The 23776-nt window shown below is 42.5% G+C and overlaps 1 protein-coding gene across 1 annotated transcript in view; it reads right to left on the reverse strand.

Annotated features, from left to right (window-relative positions):
- cdkal1 (CDK5 regulatory subunit associated protein 1-like 1) overlaps nucleotides 1-23776 on the reverse strand; it is a 224192-nt gene that overhangs the window by 25486 nt on the left and 174930 nt on the right. The window contains exons 11-12 of the mRNA XM_028980453.1: nucleotides 17002-17182; nucleotides 11978-12040 (exon numbers count right to left, since the gene is read on the reverse strand). Of these exons, the coding sequence (XP_028836286.1) occupies nucleotides 11978-12040; nucleotides 17002-17182 (244 nt within the window). The remainder of the gene's footprint in view (nucleotides 1-11977; nucleotides 12041-17001; nucleotides 17183-23776) is intronic.

A 23776-nucleotide genomic window follows, 5' to 3' on the forward strand; every position in this document is an offset into this window, starting at 1 on the left:
CCAAAAATAAAGCGCAGCCACCTTTTCTGAATATACTAAGCGCCGCAAACGAGCAGCACACCCTGATATGGGACTGATTAACTGACGCACACCGGAGAGAAAAAGAGTACATTCGTGGGTAGATTGAACGGTATTTTTTTAATCATGCATTCCGGTTATTTCACGTTGAAAACGAATACATCCGTTTTACTGAAGCACGTGCAATGTTTTTTTTTTTTTTTTTTTTTTTGGTGATGCTCCAGTCAATTTGAATGCTGGCTAACATCCCTTTCACCTGGACCTCTTCGGTCTAAGCCCCAGCCTTTGCCAGGTTCATACGTTTAATTAACGCTATTTACTAGCTGCCAAATGTGCAATTAGGTGTACTTCAGGAAAACAAGCTAATCAATAGCGAGCAGCTCCACCATGTTAAAAAAGAGCCAATGTAATTCCATAGCTTTGATTTATGTTCTGTTATGTGCTTGGAAACTCTAAATGAAGTCATTTGTGGCATGATGCAGCAAAACATTCTTGTTCCATGGATTGATTTCCAGGCTTGACATCAATTCAATTGTAATTTAACATTTAGGGTAAATAAAGAATAAACTGGCACACTAGTTAAAATGGAAATATATCACTGTAGAACACAGAAATAAATAAAAAAAATTCTATCAAATTATTTTAATGATGTGTCTTGCATCCCACTTTAATGAATCAAATCCCTCAGCTTTGGTTTGTGTTTATGTGCCTGCCATAGTCCATTTCATGGAGTTCACAGGCCAGAGAATGCACCACGATGAGACCATTTTCAGACCCTTCTAGACATTCACATGACAACTGAGCCGCGGAAGTCTGATTTACACACCCTGCCCCATTTCAACTTCCACTCTGTCGGACATTGTTCAATTGCACAATGGGACAAAAAACAAAAAAAAAATCCACACATGTAAACCCGGATCCAACAAGATCAATAGTCTGGTGTGGTTTATCTACAGCGTGGTGTATTTAAACCTCCCAAACACAATTTTTATTCCAGCTCGCTGATCATGTACAAATCAACACGGCTCACCGCAAAGGAAAACCAGGCAGTTAGGAACGTTTTTCACCACAACACACTCAGAACAAAAGCTTACCTGAGTCTATAAGTAGCTCAATTCTCTTTATGTGAGCTCAACTCAGTTAAGGTCAAAACACACTCCCTGGTGTCTTGCTCTAGATTAAAAAAGAAAGCGTGGCGTTCTTCTTCAAAATATTCCCAAAACGCAACAGTAAGTACTACATTCTGAAGCGTGCTGCAATTACAGAACTTAATTATTTTGATCTCCCCAGTGCTTCTAAATGAAACTTGGAGGTGGGGGGACAAAATCAATTCACTCTCAGCACAGGGCCAAACATATAAGAAAGTGATCGATTATAAAATCGCTTTGAGAACCTGGCTGGGGCGACGTCGGTACGACCCTAATCCCGAAACCAGGATAAGGCTGAACAATGGTTTGTAGCTGCCCACTCCCCTGTTTTTAAAGTACAATGAGTGTTGGCATGATGTTTAGACAAGCATTTTCAAGCAGCAACACACACACACACAGTACAGCGGGAGAGAGGGAGGCCCTGGACCCAGCGTGGGCTGCTGAGATAAGGCAGACTCACGCGGTGGCTGACGGGCGGCAGGGGAGCAAAACGCTGCCGCACTTTGTGATGCAGATGAGGTTAAGTCATCAATGAGCGAATCCGCTCCATCCCCTGGTAAATCCTCCTTTAGGAAGCTGGCTTGGGATGGGTGTGGTGGGGGTGGGGGCTAAAAATATGAGTCTGGGATTTGAAATGAAGTCTGGGCACTTCTTAGGCAAGAAAGTTAATCCACACAACAGGACAAAAGTGTACTTTCTGTGCCATAACCAGACAATAACCCTAATTTATATACAGAAATACAAGTTGTTTCATGCACATGTAGGAAAAAACACTGCGAGCTCCATCATGAGTTCCATGGCACTAAATTGGCAGCAAAGTGACCTGCCAGACGGCAGCCCTCAGTAATGTAAACTGTGTTCATTATTCATGTTTGATCACAAGTACTAAATTCAAAATGATAATGCTTGAATGATGATGATTTCTGTTTAATAGTGAACTGTAAGTGTCAGCATAAGATTACTTTATAAACATAAACAACTACAAACATTCGCTCCGATCGCCCTAATAAGTGCAGCGCAAGTGCAGGAAGTCACAGGAGCACATACAATTGAAGACATGACTTATTTTAATACTTGTGTTATTAAAAGATTTACTGTGAACTAGTCTCCAGCATTTGGTGAAAAACTGAACATGGAATGTCCTCTCGTGTTTTGGCCTGAAACGTCCAAGTTCAAAAAGAGTGACTGCCCAACTCTGTACCCTTTCTATATCACTTTGTATTAATGCCAAATGATCAAATGTTAAAAAGTCACTTGAATAATGGCTATCTTTATTGCTGGACATCTTGAGTGTACCACATCTTGGCACGTTGTGTTGAACTTTCTATACATCATTAATAAGACAAACCACTGAGCTCCGGAGAATTTTAATGACGCCTCGGGATGGGAACTTGTCCAAGCACGGCCAAGTGAAAGTGACTAAGGCCAAGGCAAGGCGCTCCTGTCCATTCTGATTCAGGTCGTCATTCATTCTTTCATTGCTATGGCAACACGAGGCTAAATGAAGCAGAGCAGAACAGGAGCTGAACTTCTCATCAGCGCAGCAGCCTACGACTCTCCTCTGCACAATAATGACCAAAATACTACAGCTCCTGCCACTGACACCCAACTGGCTGCATGATAAGGATAATCATCCTTCCATGCGACTCCTGGAAAGAGGGGGGGGTTTCGGCAGAAAGATCTTGCTAAGCAACATGATAATTGGAAAGAATACAGTGATCTAAAAAAGAACGCACTTATATTTTCCCACCCACGGCTGAATGTAATGAAGAGGGCAATAAATGAGCAAATGATCAGTCCCTTGTGGCAACCGGCAATGTGCCCAATGAAATTCTTCTTACATTTACCTGTTTGGAAACAGCTGCTTCTTCCACCAGTTACAGTACGAAGGCTTTATGGCTTGCTTCATGAATGTCTCTCTACAGCTAATTTTCCTCTTTTTCCTTACAAAAAAAACTTGTAATCCATCAAGCAGCCCAGCAAACTTTCATTCACCTCGGCAACACAGTGGCCTGGAAGAGTGCGCTAGCCTAGAGGGCAAGCGTGAGCTGCTAATTGGTTTGCTTTCTCCAGCCCCCTCCTCGCGCTCCCATTTACATGCCCGGCGATAATGTATGCAGCAGATATCACACCCTGGCCTAACCTGTGTCTCACTCAGTAATGAGCAGCATGCTTATCCTGTTAGCATCTCATGCGTGCTGGGGAGGCGGGGGGGGGGCGTTTGGCGGTGGGGTTTCTGCCTGCCAACTTGCTTTTCGCTCCCTATGCGTTCTTCCGAACAGCAAATTGGGAATAAATTAGGATGCAGCCTCCCGTCTGCTACAGCAGGCATCAGATGGACGAGGTCCTCAAATGAAAAATATATAGATGTGTTAAACAGGCATTAGCAAAATTTCTGTAGCATGATCGAATAAATGATTATATAGAAGAGTGAATAGTAAATCAAGCTTATTTCCTCCCTTTTGTTATTTTCATTGGCACAGTCAAGGCCGATTACACGTGTCTGGTAATTAAAGATCTCATGTACCTGAGTGGGATCTAACGATTAAACACACATAAGTACAGCAGACATTTCACACCACATTTCCCATGGACGCACCCGAGCCGGTATTATCACAATTCCGTCGAGGGGGGTTCGCCAGCTCATCTCAACGATCTGCGGACAGCGTTAGAGCAGCCAGTGTGAGAGCTCCCTGCCCACACCAAATCCCGGAACAACCACTGTACTCTAACAGGAGCATCTTCCATCTATACACTACATCCACTCAGGTGGTGGAAACAGTGGCACCTGCTCGGCCAGCATCAATTTCACATACATACAACTATTGCACAATTACAGTATCAGGATGCACAACATGGAATTATAGTAAGGAGCAGGCAACGGGATAGAATAAAATGGTGGTGGAGTCTAACGCACACACACACACACACACACAAAATGAATGAATGAATAAATAAATATAATTAATTCGTCTAGCACCTAACAATTCCCTAGCATGTTATATTCTTGACAAGTTAGGCTTAGTTTGTAACTCACAACCTATGGAAACAGAATGAGAATTGTTGGTGTCTTCTCGCTTTGGATAAAAGCATCTGCCAAGTAAAAAAAAATAAAAAATAAGACACCTCATGCTTCCAGAACATTTTTTTAATGATTAAAATAATGCAACATGAACAATGACTGGCACATACTGTACAAAACCCACTCCATCTAGTGCAACTCTAAATGTATGGATGTTCTATAGGCATATGGCAGATAGTGAAACGAGACCGACGGACAGGACACCCTCCAAACAAGCTGATTTAAGCAAATCCATTATTCAGCAGAAGGTCTAAAAAATTTTCTTCCATTGTCTTACCATTTTTATTTAAAAGACAAGTTGTAAATTAAGGGCCTTTCACAATCCGAACGAAACAAAATAGGCTGCTGGGAGAAAAAAATATAGGAGAAAATGGAGGGCAATTTGGGTCTTTTCACCCACTTTGTTCACAGACTGGTGAAAAGGGGTAACTCCGGGTCAATGACTGTAGTGATGTCTGCTAGCATTTCATTGTTTGCTATTTTTTCATTGGGCCGCTCCGGAGGTGGTAAAGACAAAAGCGGGCCAGGGGGACGAACGTTGGTGGGGGAGAGCCGGGGGTCTGTGGGCGCACCTCATTCGGCTCAGCGCTGCTCTGCGTTAATTAACACACAGCAGCCAGGGAAACGGCATTAAACACACAAGAAATGTCAAGTTGGTGATGAACAAAGGTTGGTCTTTTGTCATGCTTCAGCAAAAGGAAAGGTGCAAGCACCATACACACACACACACACACACACACGTGCGTTAATGGTGGAGAAAAAAGATTGGAAATAAGTAATTAAAGAGAAGAATTAGCTAGTTTGCTATCTGATTGAGTCTCTGCAATGTGGTAGTTTGGTACCAATCGCTTAAAAACAGAAAAAAAGAATCGGGGCCTAAGGCACGATGATCACAATCACACAACAAAAAATGATCATAAGCAAGAATAAACTGTAAATAACAACATAAATTGTAGATACAGAGTTTTAGTGTTTGCATGCTGCCAGGAACCAGCACTACAGACAGTATTGCTTCATTATTCAGCAAATGCATTTAATTAAAGCAGTAGCTGCATGGAACATCACAAGGGGTCCTAGGAGAGTTAAAGGCTTAAGAGAAAAAGAAAGTAAGGCTTTTATATCAATTCCATTACGCAAAAGTTGATCAGAAAAGTACCTAAAGATGTAGGAGCCCAACACAATGGGGCTTGATTCTGAGTTTTCATGATAAGCGATCTGGTGCCTCTCACAATCAGATGAAGGAGGGGGAGGAGGAAGAAAAAGAGACAGAAAAAGGAAAAGGAACAAGAAAAAAAACAGCGTCTGCATGATGGTAAGTGAAAGACTCTGCCAGCAGCAGCAGGGGTCCACACATCACGATGCAACCAATCAGCAGAGAGCTCTTAATCAGTATGAGGCAGGGGGATGTGTAACGGCCTATTCCTGCACAATAACAGACAGAAGGACAGAACGACACACAGACACTTCACCCTATTAAGACCGGAGAAAATGTGTAGCTGTGTGTGTGTGTGTGTGTGTGTATATTTGTGTGTGAGCAGGAGAGACAGAGAAACATGGGGCCCACATGCATACAAAGTCATCTGGGAATAAATGACACAGAGTGACAGAGTGTGACAACACAACAGAGCAATCCACCATCCTCACCCCACTGCATTTGCTTCTTACTGACACTAATAAAGCATTTTGCTAAAAAAAAAAAAAAAATCCATTTAACGACACAAAAAAATAAAATATGTAAATAATATAAAGCTGTGAGCAACAATTTAACACTGTATCATTAACGTGCGGTGTACAATATATGTATTCAGTATATTTAAATCTGAAAGCAATTTGGTAGAAAGTAAAATAGTGAGTAATAATGCTAGTACAGAAATATTAATTATGTACAGATAGCTAAAATATTTACAAAAACTAAAACAAATGACAACATGTCAACTGATTACTATTTTGTTATTAGCCTAGTTTTAAAAAGATGTTAAAGAATAATGAATATGCAATTTTAAGCATTACTGACATATATTAACAAAATTAAAGATTACATGAATATTATAATATACGAACAACAATGAAACAAAAATGACTTTGAATAGAAAATAAAAATAATCAATTCGAGTGAGAAACATTTTACTGCACTTGGAGTGAAAAACACCAATCAGCCACAACAGATCAATCAGCCACTGACCAGAGCATCATAGCTGTTTCCACCAGCCTGTCGTCAGCGGCCAAAACTTGTTTCATCAAAACAGGCCGTCTCTTTCCAGTGCTACAATGTTTTATACATATTATATACATATTATATACATATTATATACATTACATACATTGTAAGTCGGTTTGTGGGGCGACATGGGTACTCTGACCAGTTTGCAGCTACACAGCCCCATATTCCAACACATCAAACAGTCACTGTTCACCTGCTCTGTCATATATCTACCTCTTACCATCAATTTTATTCATGTCACATGTCAGTGGTTTTAATATTGTGGCAGATATGAGCACTACAGCAATCTCATCCCACCCACAAATACCTTGTCATTTGTTATGAGGCAGTTTTCGGCAGGAGTCAAAGTTCAACACATCGTGGCTAAAAAGATGTCCTGTCTGCCGATGCAGATTCCAGACTGCGGAGCCATGGGCTGGTGGTGATCGAACCACCCAGCCTCCTCTATCACCACACCCAAGCCCCGCCTCCCTCTCCAGACCAAACAAAGCATGGTGCGGATTGCTCCGCACTCTTTTCATTTTGATTGATGGGCCGTGCTCCTACCATCTGGCCACAGATAGATCACATTAATCATATCCCCGCCAAACTCAGAGAGGCGCTGTGGGCTGTGACTGCTTAATATGCATCTGTACACAATATTACAGCCACCCCGTGGCAACAGCTGCCCCCGTGCACAATGACCACGCCACAACACTGCACGTGTGCACAAACACACACACACACACACACACACCTGGTCCGTGGCACTCTCAACCAGCCACAGCAGTACAAACAAGGCTTCAAACCACACAGACTCCTACGAGTGAAAAGCTCCAAGGGTTCTGTGTGTGTGTGTGTGTGTGTCTTGGGTGGTGTAATCTGGCTGAGGCTGGCAATCTGTGGTATTGAATACTGAATGGAGAGCAGTTTCGATTAAAAGAGACACACACGCACGCACACACCCACAGTGTAATGATGTGGCGGTGGGCACGAGAATGGAGGAACAGACATTAAAATGTAAAAGAAAGAGAGGACGAAACAAGGAAAGAAAGATGTAGCAGACGTTGCCGGGGCTGAACATGTGTAATTATTCTTGTCTGTGTGTAATGGGCGGGGGGGATGGGTGCAGGTGTAATTACTTCATTCTCAGCACAGGGCATTAACATAGCTGAGAAAGCAATTTTTTCCATAACTGCCATCAACACAGCATTGCATTGTTGTGAAGATGAGTTATTTTAGTGTGGGGAGGGGAGAGGAGGCTCCTCACAACCTGCTCTGAAGCGGCCCTAAGCCATGGGCTGTAGAAAGCTATTAAAAGCCATTAAAAACCCAGTGACAAATGAGCTTGCTGGGCGTTTCCCTTTTATCAAAAACCTGCCGCTTGGCTTTATTGGCTTCGTCCTGTTTGTGCGGGTGTGGATTTGTGCAGGTTTGTGTAAAGTGTGTGTGGACTCATCCCAGGAAAAATGGGGGGCAGACGACATTTCCACTGATTTTAATGAATTCAGCGAGAGAGGAAGAGAAAATCTGTGTTTTCAGCGATACGAGTGGAGTAACGATAGCTGATCAGACGGGGATGCGCACTCTCATGTGGTACAAAAGTCATTTCTACAGTATACAGTATACTAAAGTATACTCTCAGGATGCTCTTGATATTTTAATGTTTTAATTAATCTAATCTTTCACATCCTTCTTAGGACCTGCACAGCAGGATGGGCGTCAGACCCGTGCCAAGCACATAACTGTGTGTTCAGGCCAAAAGCTCGCTTTTAGCCACATCACACGAGCGGTTGTCCATTTGATCTCAGAGCCTCTTGGCCAACATGCAGCTGAGGCTTGACTCTCGGCTCAGTCAGGTTCTGCATGTGCCACCGGCTGCACTCACTCAGTTCCTAAACACCGGGACATTTTGCACTTTCATAGTTCGTAGCAATGAAATACATTGATGACTTTCTGAGAAATTAGAAAAATGTGGAAGAAAATTAACATTTATTATGTGAAGAAATTCATATGCGCCTGCAGATTCGGCAGTGGTTTGGCGATGGCCAATCACGATGGTCGAATGAGTTCAAAGATGCTCGCAAGCTTGTTGCTGCCTCATTGCCAACTGTGACCAGATACCTAGCAGGCTAAATACCTGAAGCTGCTGAGGAGCTCAACCAATCACAAGTCAGAAATTGTGAACTGTACAGAAATCCACGGCCTACAACCCAACGCTGAAAATAAATTCATTTTTTGTGCCCTCTATATTAAGTACATTTGAAAAACATCAGAAAAAACTGCTTTCACCCAAAAACCTAAAAAGAGGTAGCGAGCAGATACAGATGTTTGGTTGGTGCAGTATTATAACTATCAAATCATTATGGGCCCTTTGTTGCCATGCAGAAAAAAAAACCTTCTCACATACACTGATACCTGAAAAACTGGTGCATGTGTGTGTGTAATGTTCCGACGCAATGATGGATCACTGACTGCAAGCCTCCTGCAAGTCTTCACATCACCATGGCAATAGGATAGTGTGTGTGTGTGTGTGTGTGTGTGTGTGTGTGTGTGTGTGTGTGTGTGCAGCTTCTGTTGTCTTAAGGCCACTGGGAGCCCCATTGCAGTGAAAAGGTGAGAGGTTCCCAACACAAACAAGGCAGTGGGTGACACCGGACACCGGGGACAGAGAGACACCGTAGGACAGCAGCGCTTAAAACACAAGAGGGAGGGCAGCCAGCAGACCCCCGCCAACCAGACCCCAGCACCTTCCGCTCCACCCTGGACAGCAGCTGAGTGGACAGGAGATAAATGAGGGCCCTGTGGCTTTATCAGAACCAGCACTTCACCGACTCTTCCCTGTTTGCCCCACGGCTGCCGCTTACAGCCAACAGTTCTCCAGACAAGAGACCACTCACAGTCTAAAGAAAGGAAAAAAAAAACCACCTATTACCAGCAAGCGCTTTTCAGAGTCCAACCAATCAGAAGCAAGGTAGGAGGAGTCCACTGGGAACCATGCCAGAGGATGGAAATATCAACTGGCACAGGAGAGTGGAGCCCTTGAAGAAAGAGTATACAGTAAGCAGGAAAGGAGGGGAAAAAACATCCTGAACAACAGAGAGCAAAGTGAAGAAGTGCAGAATTATCATCTGCCTGTTGTCCATTCACTCATATTACAACATGTACACTCTCAGAAGTGTGCACATTACAAAAATTACACTACTTCATCCCTCCATCTAGACCCTCTGGAGCCTCATTTCAGAGCATCTTTATTTCAGCATCACGGATCTCAAACCCCTCCTCGGGATTGCTCCAATTATATTTGTGTGGCCTGTGTTATCATTTGACTGGCACTGCTGTTCTGTCCAGCATCAACAATGACATCTACATTTATTTGTTTTTATATATCTGCCATGCATTTATTAGAAATTACAGTTTTCTGCAGGCGCTCCACTTCCCTCCCACTGTTTATTATCGCGAAACATTATCCCATTGTATGCGTGTGTGATGGTCCACTGTGATGGACTGGTGGCCTGTTGTTCCTTCCTGTGATTGCTGAATGGTCAGATAAGCTCCAGCTCTTGTCCAAAGTCTCTGAACGGAGAAATCGGGTATATGAATATGATTAAGAATATAATCACACTGAACAAATACATATAGTGATGTTTGACTAGTGAAAGTACAAATTTGATCCTACAAGCTGTATGTTCCAAGCACGAGACGATCTGGTAAAAAAAAAGAGCCAAGACAAATGCATGTTTGTGGAGAGAATGAGTGTAAATAGCTGGATCCATCTTTAATAATGTGCAGGTATCAATGCAAGAACAGGACTGAAAACCGCTGTGTCCTGCCACTCAACAAAGCAGGTTCACAAAGCATAAGCCCTTTCCTGCAGATTCTTCCAGGTCACATGGATTTGGTAATTATCACAATTCCTCAGACAGGAGGAGCCTCATTAGTTAAATGAGCCAGATCAATAAACAGGTGCAGGGAAAACATGGCACCTCAAACTGCACAGAGGAGTGATGGTGTCTGGAGGTGTGCGAGGCAATCTGAACTACAAACGTCCAGAGCACTGAAGACAAGGAGAGTTCCATGTCACATTTGCAAAAGGAACGAGACTGACGTCATTCATGGGGGAAACGGGATGAGGAAACCAGAAAAGCGTTAGAGATGGAACAGCAGCGCACCCAGTCCCCCCCCTGACACGCCTCTGCATTCACACTGTTAGCGTGGTGGAGACAGGCAGCGCGTAGGAGGACCGCGTGTCACACACCAGGGAGGAAGCCGTGCGCTCACACCGCTTCTATCAATTAGCCTAATCAAGAGAAACACTCCTTCAAGGAGCACAAGGAAAGAAAAAGAAGACTTTAAAAAAGGAAGAAAAAAAAAAAAGCTTGAGGTCAAAATTATTAAAGCCAAAAGTGTTACTGGTGTCAAAGAAAAAGTTTTTTTTTCCAACAAGTATAAATTAGGATAAAACATTAATTACTATTGTATAGTTGTGCTATTTTTAAAAGTACAGTTATGGAATTTTCCATGTAATTTATAAAGACAAAAACAATTAATACATAAAATGACATGATGTACTTATGATGTTAAGGGGTAAAAAAAAAAAAAAAGTCTTGTAATGTAGAAATTGTAGTACATTTCTAATACAGATATAAAAGAATTATTATTATTATTATTATATCTCAGGTCCTTACAAAGATTACAAAACAAATCTGTTTGTATTTGTGTGTGTATATGTATGTCTCAGGCTGTGTGACCTGCACTGCTGAGAGACCACGTCTGATGTGTTTTACATTTTTACTATAAGTGAAGCACATCCCCGACGTCCACGGCCACCGAAGAACTTTTTTTTATCCTTGAACCATTTTACGGTATGATTTATTTCCAGACTGAAGATCAAGTGGATGTCTGTTCATTCACTATTCACCGCAGACATGAACAGTGTCTGTGAGACAGGCCCCCGACAGGCCTTATGCTGCGCTTTTAAAGTGCGACACATGAGTCATTTTACAAGCAGAAGCTGTGTGTGACTGACGGCTCGATCAGGTCTGTGACAAGCGCGAGTCTGGCAACGTGGGCTTCGTCATCGTATTCGACATGTGCCGAATACTGACTTGTCTGTCTGTGCGTCTCGTAGACAAGACAAAAATATTGAAGGGGAAGTGGTTGTGATATTTTGCTGCTTTCAGCACCTTTTCAAAAAACATAAATGCTATCACTTATGCACAGGACCACCAGAACATACTACATAGCATATTATCATCCCTAAAAAGGTAATGCCCCCCCCCCCATCATCTTCTCTTCAATATGTTAGATTCCCATAGTACTACAGCCGCCAGTGTTTTTTTCTGTCCACTATCGCACGAAGACAATACAGATACCAGGCAATTTTACAGATAGTACACCTTGGAATGTAGCTACACATTCACACAGAAGTACATCTTCTCACAGACATGCTCAGCCAGGACTAAGAGTAGTTATTATAGAAAGATCACGCAGTTTAGTGAAGAGCGACTCATTTGTGGCTGGACTTACCTTATGGTCATATGGGTTGTATGAGTGGAAAAGTGCAGACAGCTCCTTTGTTCTTTGTTTTTTCTGCAGAGAAATAAACAAAAAAATTATAATAATCACGAGGACACTACAGGTGATCAAAACCAATCAAGGAAACAGATATGTGAATTAAAATTCATTTTGGATTGAATAATTTTCTTAAAAGGAACAATAATCTGCAGGCAGAGAGGGTGGTGGGTTGTTGTTCTCGATTTAGGAGAGACAATTGAAATCTTGGCGAGGTAAACGACTAATGAATTTGCATGAAGTCATTATTATTTCATTACATGATATTATGTCAGTAGGATTTTTAATCTGCATGCTGCTGAGGCTTTTCCGAGACGCCAACCCGCTGCATTACAGTCTGATCTACGTTCAGGCCCTGGAGCTGTTTGGGCTCCAGCTGTGTGCGGTTTACGACAGGTGATGGCCGGGAGCGTCTGTGCTCCTCAGAGACCCGCACTTTCCTGCGGGGAACAGAAACCGAGAAGAATATCTGCTCCTGAGCTCCACGCTAATGAACCAGACTGGTTCACCCTCGCCGCACGACTCTCAGGCCTCTCCTCTCCGCGTTGTGAAGCTTCTCTCCATCGCTGATGCTAATTAGGCCGAGTGCGGTGGAGGAGGAACCGACCTGGACATATAACCTCAGGTTACTCCTCCTCAACACAGCCAATGAGCTCCCCTCAGGATTCTGCTTCAGAACACACCACTCCCACAGAAGAGAATCCTCAGCCAGAGAGGGATGGGAAGGAGGAGGAAACCGCAGCAGCAGAAGCAGCGGCTGTGTTCACTTCTGTCAATTGTTCATTCCAGTCAATTGTAAAGATCCCATTTCAGACAGCATGCCTTCTGGCCCTTCGATTTTGGTGCGAGACAAGAAGACAAGGTTGAAGGAAGGTTGTGGACTGAGATAAGCATCTACGGGCCCTAGGAAAACACTTCTTATTCTGTCCTCCCTCAACATCAAATCAAAAACAATAGTAGAAATAAATCGAAAAAAATAAAATAAAACATCTTACTGAGCACATTCCTGACCTTGTGAGACTCAATATTTCAGCCTGTTAGGGCCCAGGCCTGGAGATTGCCCCAGCCACAAAGCACCTAAGCTAGGGTGAGAAACAATCTTGAAAAGTATATATATTTATTTAAAAAAAACTGGGCTCACACTGTCCCTCCGTGCCATCCAAGGGTACACAGAACACGATGAACACAAGTGATGTGGGCAGCAGGAAGAGAACGTAGCGGAACATAACATCCTTGGACTGTAACATTCATTCTTTCCCTATGACATGGATGGCTCTCTCACCCCTGAAAACAGAACTCTGACTCAGACAGAGAATGAGGATCCTGACCAGTTATTGTACTGAATTACGCAGGTTTGATTATTGGAATGGGGGAAAAAATGGTGCACACGGTGCTAAACGGAACTGACTTTGTTAGCAGCAGCAGAGCTGTCACTTATCTGTTCAGCTGGCAAGTTGATTACATTAAAAAAATGTACCTGTGCCTGTCGAAGCACCCATGAGAGAGTAGGAATAGTAGAATATATTTCTGGTATACTGGCATCACGAGCCAGTGGAGATCATCACAACAGATCATAAAAAATCTGGGTTTCACATTTATTTTAAGCATGCTTTATCAAAACCATAACCATGAACACACTGGTGTTCAGCAAAATGTTGTTTTTGACATGAAAAATAATATTATAAACGACATAAATAATTTTATGCAACATGTTAGTATGGTCACACACTCAACATTCATATCAGCTGAATCCCCCGAGGTGTGCCATGTGATCCATGCTATAATGATATGTTTTAATTTACTAATTTTTTTACCTGTTTTATTTATTTGGACATTTATCCCACTGCGGATCTTGAGTCTTCAGTGTTTATTGGTTTTCCCCATTGCTGCTATGACTGGTTTACATACTGAAACATGCAAAACATGGTTCACTTACAAAAACAATTCCTAATTCCCCTTAAACATGGCCCTCATTCAGCATGTGAGAACGAAATGAAAATCCTAATTCCCATAATTATCCAAATTAACTCCATCTTTGTGCAATTAATTTTCCCCATGATTTCTAATGAAATACACCTGTCTCTGAGGGATCCCACTGTGCATTTCAGAACCAAAATATCATAAAGGAAACTGAAGACACAGACACACAAGGAGTGAAAAATGAACTTAGGCACTATTTAGCACTAATCTTGTAATTTTAAGGAATTGTGCTTATTGGAAAAATGTACATTGGTGATCAGGGTCTCTCTTGCAACAACGTCTTTAGCTGGCGACAGGACGCAGCTCTTCGGAGATAATCAGCCATACCTGACCAAGGCAGCGCGTGGTCGCACCTCTGCTCTCGCCCTGCCTGCCACACTGCATTCATACTCCAATACAGATGTTAAGAGGGGAAGAAATGAATGAAAAAGGGAAAACCTTGCCCCCGGGGCGAGCACTTTAGCTTGACTTTGGTGCAAGGCAGATGAAGGATGATTGTTGGGTTGAGTCATGACAACCCTACAGCTTTACAAGAGACAGCCTTGTACAGTACATGGGGGGGGGGAGCAAAAGTAACTGGTGCGGGTGTGGAATGAAGTCTGCTACATACGACCGATGACAGGCAGGAATATCCACAGACAGCAGCATGGGAAGAAGCACTAGAACAAAAGAAAGAAAGAAAGAAAGAAAGAAAGAAAGAAAGAAAGAAAGAAAGAAAGAAAGAAAGAAAGAAAGAAAGAAAGAAAGAAAGAAAGAAAGACCTGCTACTTTTACCACTGGAGATGGGACGTCCACCATACAGTATATGTGCAGCATTTTCCAATTCCCAGTCTTAGTTGTCTGGGAAACTGCAAGCTGCCCACCTGTCTCCTTCTTAAGATTAATCTGTTTTCAAACGTCCTGAGCATTGCACACTAACATCAATTCACAAATGGCTGCTGCTAGATTTCACTTTTTTTTTGGTCTGCACTCTTAATATTACTTACTTACCTGGGTGCATAATTTAATTTCCCCTGGTTAAAAAGGAATTTGACCTAAACAGCTGTCCAGCTCATGAGAGCAGCGTCTCAGACGATTCTCGTAATTTATCTACGCTAGCCCTGCTACGTCTCGCCAGGGAATAATTAGGGGCTGGGCAGGCCCCCCTCCCCCCACCAGCCACATACCACCCTCTTCTTCTTTTCTTCTCCAGGCCCACGTGCCTAACAGACTGTTTTTGGCTCATCTTCCTCCTCTTGTGACTCTGATAGGCAATCCATTACGAACGAACGGTCATTTATCACCCCACAATGGTTGGGACGTGACAGCAGAAACGATGATATGTACGGGGAGGGTCAGTCTTCTGTTACTGGGCAGTCACTGCTCTGGCATCAGGGGATGTTACAGTGTGACCCAGTCGAGCTCTGGCTAACCATCAGCCTTGTCTTCTGAAGGGGGTCATACTTGTGGAGCGAGTGGGGCCCAGGGCCAGAAGAGTCACACAACTTTCCCTAAAAAATTGCAAGGTGTTTGGAAACCCACGGCATGTGGAGCTTTAAAAGTGAAGGTAACCATTTCATTGTTAAATGAAGACATATATCACATAATTGGGCCACACGGGCCCATCTGGGAACCCATGGCGGGTGTTTGCCAGGTTTTCCACAGCCAAAATCCCGCAGTTCCAGTAGGTGACATGGGCATTTTGTTATGAACCAAGACCCAGAAAACGGACTATTTATGAAGACAGCAAATCCCACAAGAAGAAACCTCTGACTCATTAAAACTGCCTCGGCTTCATTAGTCACCATGATAGTTTCCGGTCTTCGGGAGGCTCCACAACACGGACGCATCTGTGAGACATCTGTCAGCAGCTGTATTACATAATGAAGAGTCACATACAGTCAAGCTGCCTCACAGATGTAAACTGGGCAGTTAACAGAGACTGATCACCAGTCAGCTGATCACTTCCACTGTCATGTGTCTTCCTCCCCACTGTGAGTATATACTGTAGGCCTGCATGCATGAAGCATGAACCCAGCATTGGTCCAAAAGTTAATAAACAAATAAATAAATGAATATATTAGCAGTAAGATTCTCAGACAACCCAGACCCTGGGGACGCACGTGACAGATCATTTCCTGGAGCCGGTGCCAACGGCCAGGTAAATGGGGAGGCTTGAGTCAGGAAGGGTATCGGGCGTAAAACTTAGTGAATTCTTAGTGTAGACCACGAGCCCGACTGGTCTGCTGTGGCGACCCCTGACAGGAGCAGCCAACAGTAAGATGTAGAGAAGAGGTTTTTGTTGTGTGTGCATGTATGTTTGAGTCTACATGATTGAGAACGAAAGGCCATTCAACATACGTGCTTTGAATGAACACTATAATGTGTTTTTGTATCGATCAAAAAAAACTCAAAATAGTCAAGGATGTCTGCTATTTTCCTCTTTTCCAGAGAGATGTTTGATCAATTTAGCTCAAAGGACGCATTTATTCCCACAAAGCAACAGTAACCTTTAAAAATAATCACATTTATTTTGCCGTGGGTCACATTAATACAGTCACAATCGCCTTATTCATGTCTGCCTTACAGAGGCATTTAACAGAGGCATATGCGATTGCAGTGTGAGATACTGTGCCATGTAAAGGGGACATAAATACACCATATGAGACCATGTGCAGTCTAAATACTGACAGTCTCAATTACAAAGTCTCTTTGTCAATTTATAGCCATTAAATAAAAAGAAAAAGCCCAAGTCAATACCGAAGTACACTCATTTTTATACCAGGTTATGTACTGGAGGCCTAGTGGCAAAGTAAGAAGATTTGTGACTGGAAGTTGACAGGCTGGAATCCATCAACCCTCAACATGCACCGTCCCAACAGCCAGTTACTTTTCATGGCTGCCGTGCGCTCTGCGTATCCCAGTGTCAATCACTTTCACCTTTATATGGACTTTACCGCTGTATACACCCGAGTGCTAATAGCATTTAAATACTAAATATAAATATTAGTGGTACTCACCACTTGGGCAGGAACCTGATCCATCTTGGCAGCTGGGGTACCGGGCCGTGGGTAGAACTGGTTGATGAAGAGGCTTGGGAAACGATAGCTCCTCACCAGCTCCATGGTCTCCTCAAAGTCTGCATCCGTCTCTCCGGGGAAGCCGCATATTATGTCGGTGGCGATCGTAATGCCAGGCACCCTGGTGGCAAGGAGTTAAAACTGTTGAGTCGAGACTGTTCCCTCTCAGGAGAGACTATGTTCCGCCTCTCATATTAGCCTTAAACCGATTAATTCTCTCTGTTTTTGCAAAACTGATTATTTACAGATCAAGTGATATCAGTGCTTAGCTCATGTGTGAAAGATAAACAAAGCCTTTCGGGTATTAAAAAAAAAAAAAAAAAAAAAAAAAAGATGCATTGCGACCTTCTGTCTGGACCAACTTATCTCACATCATAATGACTATATTAAAAATCAGATGAGCTGTGGAAATTACTCGCAAAAAAAATCGATACAACTTTGCAATACATACTAAGTTCTTCACTTAATGTGGAGATCATTTGTGGAAAACAGTCTGACTGGCTTGTAAAAAAACTCACACAACCCAGCAGAGGCTTATTAGAAATCTCAAATGATTATTGCCCAGGCTGGAAATTGAATTATGCCATTTACAGGGAAACTGATTAATTGATTTCTTCTGCATTATTGTTGTTCATGTCAGTATTCATGATTGAGGTAGTCCTCTGACAGTGCTACTGATACAACTTGGTAAACAGTTGAATTGTTATAAATACTGCGGGTATAAGGAAGAATATTTCTTTAACTTTAAATGCCAAAAAAAAGTTTTCAGTCCTATTTATGGGTAAAACAGAGTTGAAATTGATCGAATGCATTCAGCACACAGCACCCTATTACTTCTCAATTTTTGTTTCTCCCTTCAGCATTTTTTCTCTTCCTGCACCTTTATTGCCCACGGCTTCAGCACACATATTAATCCCCATTTATTGACAAATCCAAGCATAAAGTGCATTCGTAATCACATTAGCTTTGAGTTGCTGGCCGATAACCCTCTGACCTTTTGTGATGTTTCCACTGTCTGCAGTCATTAATATTGAAAAGGCTGCAGAGGCGGATATGAATCCATAAGCTTTGGAAACCTAGGAAATGAAACAACTCCTCAAAAAATGCAGATACAGAGTCATTAAACGTGGCAAATTTCACTGGTTAACCCCCATCACCCTATGAGGTTTATACAAACCACACAAAGTGCTTCAAATTAGAGCAATAAACTATAAAACAGTATAACAAAATAAATATAAAAGGATTTCTACACAGAAGGCTGACAAATGAATTGTTTCTGTAAGCATTTAAAAATGTAAACCATGGTTTTTTTTTTTTGCAAGAATGCGTAACAATTGTACTGCAAAATTAAATTAAGAGTCAGTAACACATGCACTGGATGCTGTGTTGGAATTGTTCCTGCTGGGAATTTGTAATGGGAATAAATAAACAACTAACTAAATAAATATATATTTTTAACCTCACAGCGAAACGTCACCTCATCACATCAGGTGCCGCTGCCTCCAGTTCGTTCCAGGTAAGTAATGACCCTTTTGCACAAATGTAACAAATGTGCAATTCCTTCCATCAAATTAGTTCAGCATAATGATGCCATTCTGGGCTGCTGGTGATGCGGCGGTGACACTGAAATAAATTGCTTGTGCATCTAAGAATGCAGGTGCGCCAGGGTCTTCCCGGTTTCAGGCTCCGGCAGGAGCTGCAGCTAATCAGCGAATGAGTGAAAGAGAAGGCGAGCGCTCCAATGGCGTTTTCATGTCTTCCCATCCTACTGTATGGAGCAATGAAATGCTAGAGTTGGAATAGTGATTGGATTGGGATTAGTGTGAGAAATGGGAAAGGCTGCCATTGACAGCTCGCTGATCACCTATGGACCAAAAATCCAGTGACGTTTGGTTATTTGCTTGTTCGTGTACACAGAGATTCTACAGTCACTTTGAACAACCAGGATGCAACACGTTCTATGGATATTGAGGAGTGCCTTGGCCACCTCTCTCACCAACCCACACACCAATATAAGCTACCAAGCAGAACAACAATGCATAATCCTCACACAAACAAATCCCAACAAACTTCTACCAAAGAGCCGCAGCATGAAGCATTCGGTACAGCCAGCAGCGGAGCCAATTTTACGCCACAATCCACCCGGAACAATATAACACAGATTAGCCGTCGTGAGCAGTGATTGGTGGTTCCAACATTCATTCAATTTTGGCAAAACCGGAGCAGTTGCGATGAGTAATAGTCCCCACCGATGATTCAATCGGAGGAGGAGGAACTTGGAACTGTAGATCAGGAGACGTCATTAATCTGTATTTATCGTTATTCAGATCAAACGAAGAACAAAACAAAGGAAAGTGGAGGGGCTGGGGTGAAAATTCTCAGGCCAATTAAGCATGGAGATAAATGCTTTGAAAGCGAAAAGATGTGTTTGGAGGTGTGCTAAACAATGAAGGATTGTTGGCGGCCTGCTGAGGGTAAACAGTTATTTGTCCAATCCCCAGACCATGTGAGCAGCAGGGAGGAAGGGCTTGAAAGTGGAAATGTGGGAGTAAGTGGGAAGAAACAGCAATGCCCCTTTTCAGTCATGTTGTGAGTACAGCACGCTTTACAATAAAAAAAAAAAATCATGGTTTTAAAAGATGATCACCACTGTAGGGGAAGCTCCGAATATCCAAGATGCTGCGCTCACATGGTGCGTATGAAGGCGTTTGATAACCAGCTCCCATTACATGATTTTACCCCCCCTATTCTTTCAGACGAAAAAAAACGACCAGGACAGGTAACGACTGAATGTGTGTGACATCTAATTACCACTGCATAGTGCAGGTTACCTCCATACAACCTGCGGGATCCTGCAATCAAACAGAAATTTGTAGATCTGCAGACTTGCGTGGTGCAGTCTGTAGAGGTCCGTTCAGAGTGAACACTAGTGACAAAGAGACAAAGCTGATGATGCTACAATGCGCTGAAGCCCAAGGCTGCTCTGCTGTCAGGAGAGTGTAAGATTGTCCACTGCAGGACCGTCTGTGATTATGGAGCTTTTTTGCTTTTTGAATGTTGTTTCTTGTATTTGCCTGTTTGGTGGGTGGGTGTGGGGTGGTGGTGGGGGCCAGTGCTATATCTGAAGCAAACGTTTGATCATTCTTTGCACAAAACCATTGAGTAGCACTGTTACATCTTTCCAATTAGATTTAATTTCACTATATGGAAAGATCTGAAGCACAAGTTTGGAGATGAAAACACTGGCACATACTAATTCAAAACTTGTCCACGATCTATGGATGATCTGTAAAAACAAAAAGGCCTTCTAGCCTTGACTAGACTATATTCCCTGCATCACTCTCACAGTATGGAAGTGGATATTTTGCAACAAAATCCATTAATCATTAACCAAAAGTTACACATATTGATTGAAAATGCAAATGTAATAAAGTGTTTCAATCATGATTACATATTTTGCCAAGGAGGCATAATTGTACATAAATCAGTAATCTAGATATTTCACACCAGAGTAATCAATAATGAAAATTCCATTACCAACCCAGCCCTACAATAATTTGCTAAACAATAACTCAGAGGTTACGGCTAGTATTAAGGGTGTGTATATATGTAGCATATAACACATGACAGTAAGTGTGCGTTTGACACCAGTAGAGTGACAGGTGTCCACTACCATGCTTTCATTCACACAATCTGTTAGCTGCACACAGGATCCAGATTGAGTGAGAAACCTTTCAAGGGTGAGAATTTCCAGAAGAAAAAAAATTAGCTTGAAACAGAACTTGCGCACATTTTTTAGTTATTTATTCATTTTAGTGAAGTTGAATCTTATTTTAAATCCTGCTGATGCCGATTTGTTATTTGTTCTTGCAAGCAGTAGCAAGGCTCAGACAGAAGAAGCACAATTTCCACTTTACCTGTAATAAATACCATCTGCTGTGTATTTTGGGGGGTGTGGAATACCTACTCACGGGCAGAAACAGTAGCTGTTTTGTCCTTTTTTCAGGTGCAACCTATGAATGGAGCGGAGAAGAAAGCCAAGACTGGATGGCTGCAGGGAACAGGGATGATCAGGGTGAGTGATGGGTGATGGGCCCATGTGAAAGTCGCCTTCCTGGCCTCAAAAGGTCACTGCTGAAAATCAAGTCGGCATTGATCTGCAGCATAGGTTCTGAGCGGGCCGCCAATGAAAGGGAGATGCTGATAAACAGATAGCAGGGGAGGGAAAAACCCCCCAACCCCCGCTTCAGAATTGACTTAGACTCAATTCCCAGAGAGAGGTGGGCAGACTGGGCGAGAGGGCTTGCTGAAGGAAGGCTCAGGCACGGTGTGGGGTGGCTACACCTCACACTGGGTAGAACAGTAGAACAGGTTTTCTAATTAAAGGAACATATTGAGCTGTCTCTCCAAATTATCAGTGTGGTGCGCACCACACTGCAGCACTGCAGAATAACGGCTTTATCAAGGCACAGCCAGCACATTCTTTTTTTAAACACACACAGTAGAGGCAGCATCCCTGTTCACTGTAACAGTAACAAAGCACCTGAAGCATGGAAAAAATAAAAAAAAAAAATGTCCAGGCTTCTGTCTGCCCATGCTTGATTACTTCTCTATCCCTTTCAAGCTTTTCAAAGAGCCATCAGAACATGCACATCTCTTTTTTTTTTCTGGATCAGGTTGCTTTAGGAGGGGTTGTATGGAATCTTCAGCCGAGGGAGGGTACATATAAGCAGGGATATTCTTTTATGAAGAATGCATCAAAGGCTGCACTATGCAAGGATGGATGTTGTCAGGTGGGGCTGAAAAGTTTTTCAGTCATTTCAATAAACCAATAAGGCCATGCTGCTAGTGTGGTCGGGAAATGAGTTAAATAACTGTCACCTAGATCTATAAAGTGATTTGCGCAATTTGTTGCATTCAAAGATTCTTTGAATGCTTATTCACCATATACAAGAGCAGGGTTTGTTGCAGTTCATTTAAGGCCACATCTAACTGGTTAAAAGGGAAAAATTCAGTTTCTGATTATGTTGCATTCACCCATCAGAATGCATGAATTAATTAATGTAATTAATGTAAGTAATGTTCTGACCATCTGGGAGCCGTCAATCTTGTCTATGATTTGGTTTCTCCCTTTTAAAACATTTTGATTAAAATGTTCCAGTTATCTTTATGTAAGAAATGTCTCTTGTTAAAATGAATCCATGTCATAGGTCAGACTCTACTCTGGAAGAAAACAAAATGGCATTGTATTTATTTATTATACATTTTAATATCATTAATGCTCCAATAAATTCATACCAAAAAAGAATGCACAGACAGTTATTTATTTTATTTTCTGAAAATGCAGGAGACATTAAATATGGCCCACACTCTCATTAAACAATTACACAATAAAATATTGTTTAATTATTATTAACTGCAATGTGATAACATGAAGTTGAATGAAACAGCCATTTCCCGGTTCATAACTGATATTATTTCAAAACTGAAGGCCGGCGCAGAGGTAAATATCCTTTTCCTGCTATGGTGGGTTCAGAGTTGATTCCTCGAGTTTGGGGCCGGTGTACATAATCAATCTTTACACGGTTCCAGGCAGGAATGTTCTGCCTCACCATTCTGAATTAAATGGACAAATGTGGAAAGTAGGGGGTTACTGTTACAACAGACGAAGTAGAGACAGAGGTGAATTGCCAACTGTGAAATTCATGTTAGATCAGAGGCAGAAGGAGAAGTTACCGGCTTACCTACAGATGCTGACACTACACATAACAATGGTGTTAGTGGAACAATCTATAATTACACAATGAAATGCCTTTCAGTTGTTGTCCATTGGTTCTGTACAAACAACCAATGCCGGCACAATCAGAGGTCTTCCTAACTGCAATATAACAGACATAAAAAGGGCTGTTTTTTGCAGAAAAGGCCTGATGTAAATAAAGGTCTGTGAGGTTTTGAAGGTGAACGTCCCTGTAAGAGCTGCAAATATGGACCCTCCACCTGAGTGTTTCCAGAATGACATGTAGCGGAAAGAAGCACAACTGCAGGCTGGAAACAGCTCAGTTCAGATGTGAGACCTGCCTCAATGTTAATCATTTACTTGATGTTGTGGACGGACTGGTTTATTTTAGCTGTAAGCACCTTCAGGGGAGGCTGAGCTGTGGCAAGTGGACAGCTGTTGACTGGGTGAAAGACAGAGGGGCAGAGACCCTGGCCTTAGGTGGCACTTTTGATGTCCCATCACCCCACAGCTTCTTACCAGGGATGTGTGTCTGACTCTGCTCCCAAGAATATCTAGCATCTATTCCTCTAGAGGCACAGGCTGTGTGTGTGTGTGTGTGTGTGTGTGTGTGTGTGTGTGTGTATTTATGTGTGCGTGATGTAAAAAGAGATGGGGAGAAACAGAGAGAGAAGCCCATTAGAACTTCCTTTAGATGAGAGACTAAAAGACATCATGTCAGCCTGAAAGACCTAGCCTGACAATGAGATGAAGGCTGCAGAATTTATTTACGAGGACAGACAGGCTGTCTACTCAAGCAGAAGGAGAAAAAAAATTCTTTATGAGTGAGGGGTTCGAGTGCTTTATAGCACAGCTTGTCTTCTGAACATCTCTGAAATCTGGAAGTGTGACAGACCTGCGTCTCCAATTTCTCGCAAATTTCCCGTGCCACGATTTAATTAGGCTGTGCTTTAAAAGGCGTAAGACTAATATACCCAC

This window comes from Denticeps clupeoides, chromosome 5, assembly GCF_900700375.1.
Source record: "Denticeps clupeoides chromosome 5, fDenClu1.1, whole genome shotgun sequence".
Taxonomy (NCBI): domain Eukaryota; kingdom Metazoa; phylum Chordata; class Actinopteri; order Clupeiformes; family Denticipitidae; genus Denticeps; species Denticeps clupeoides.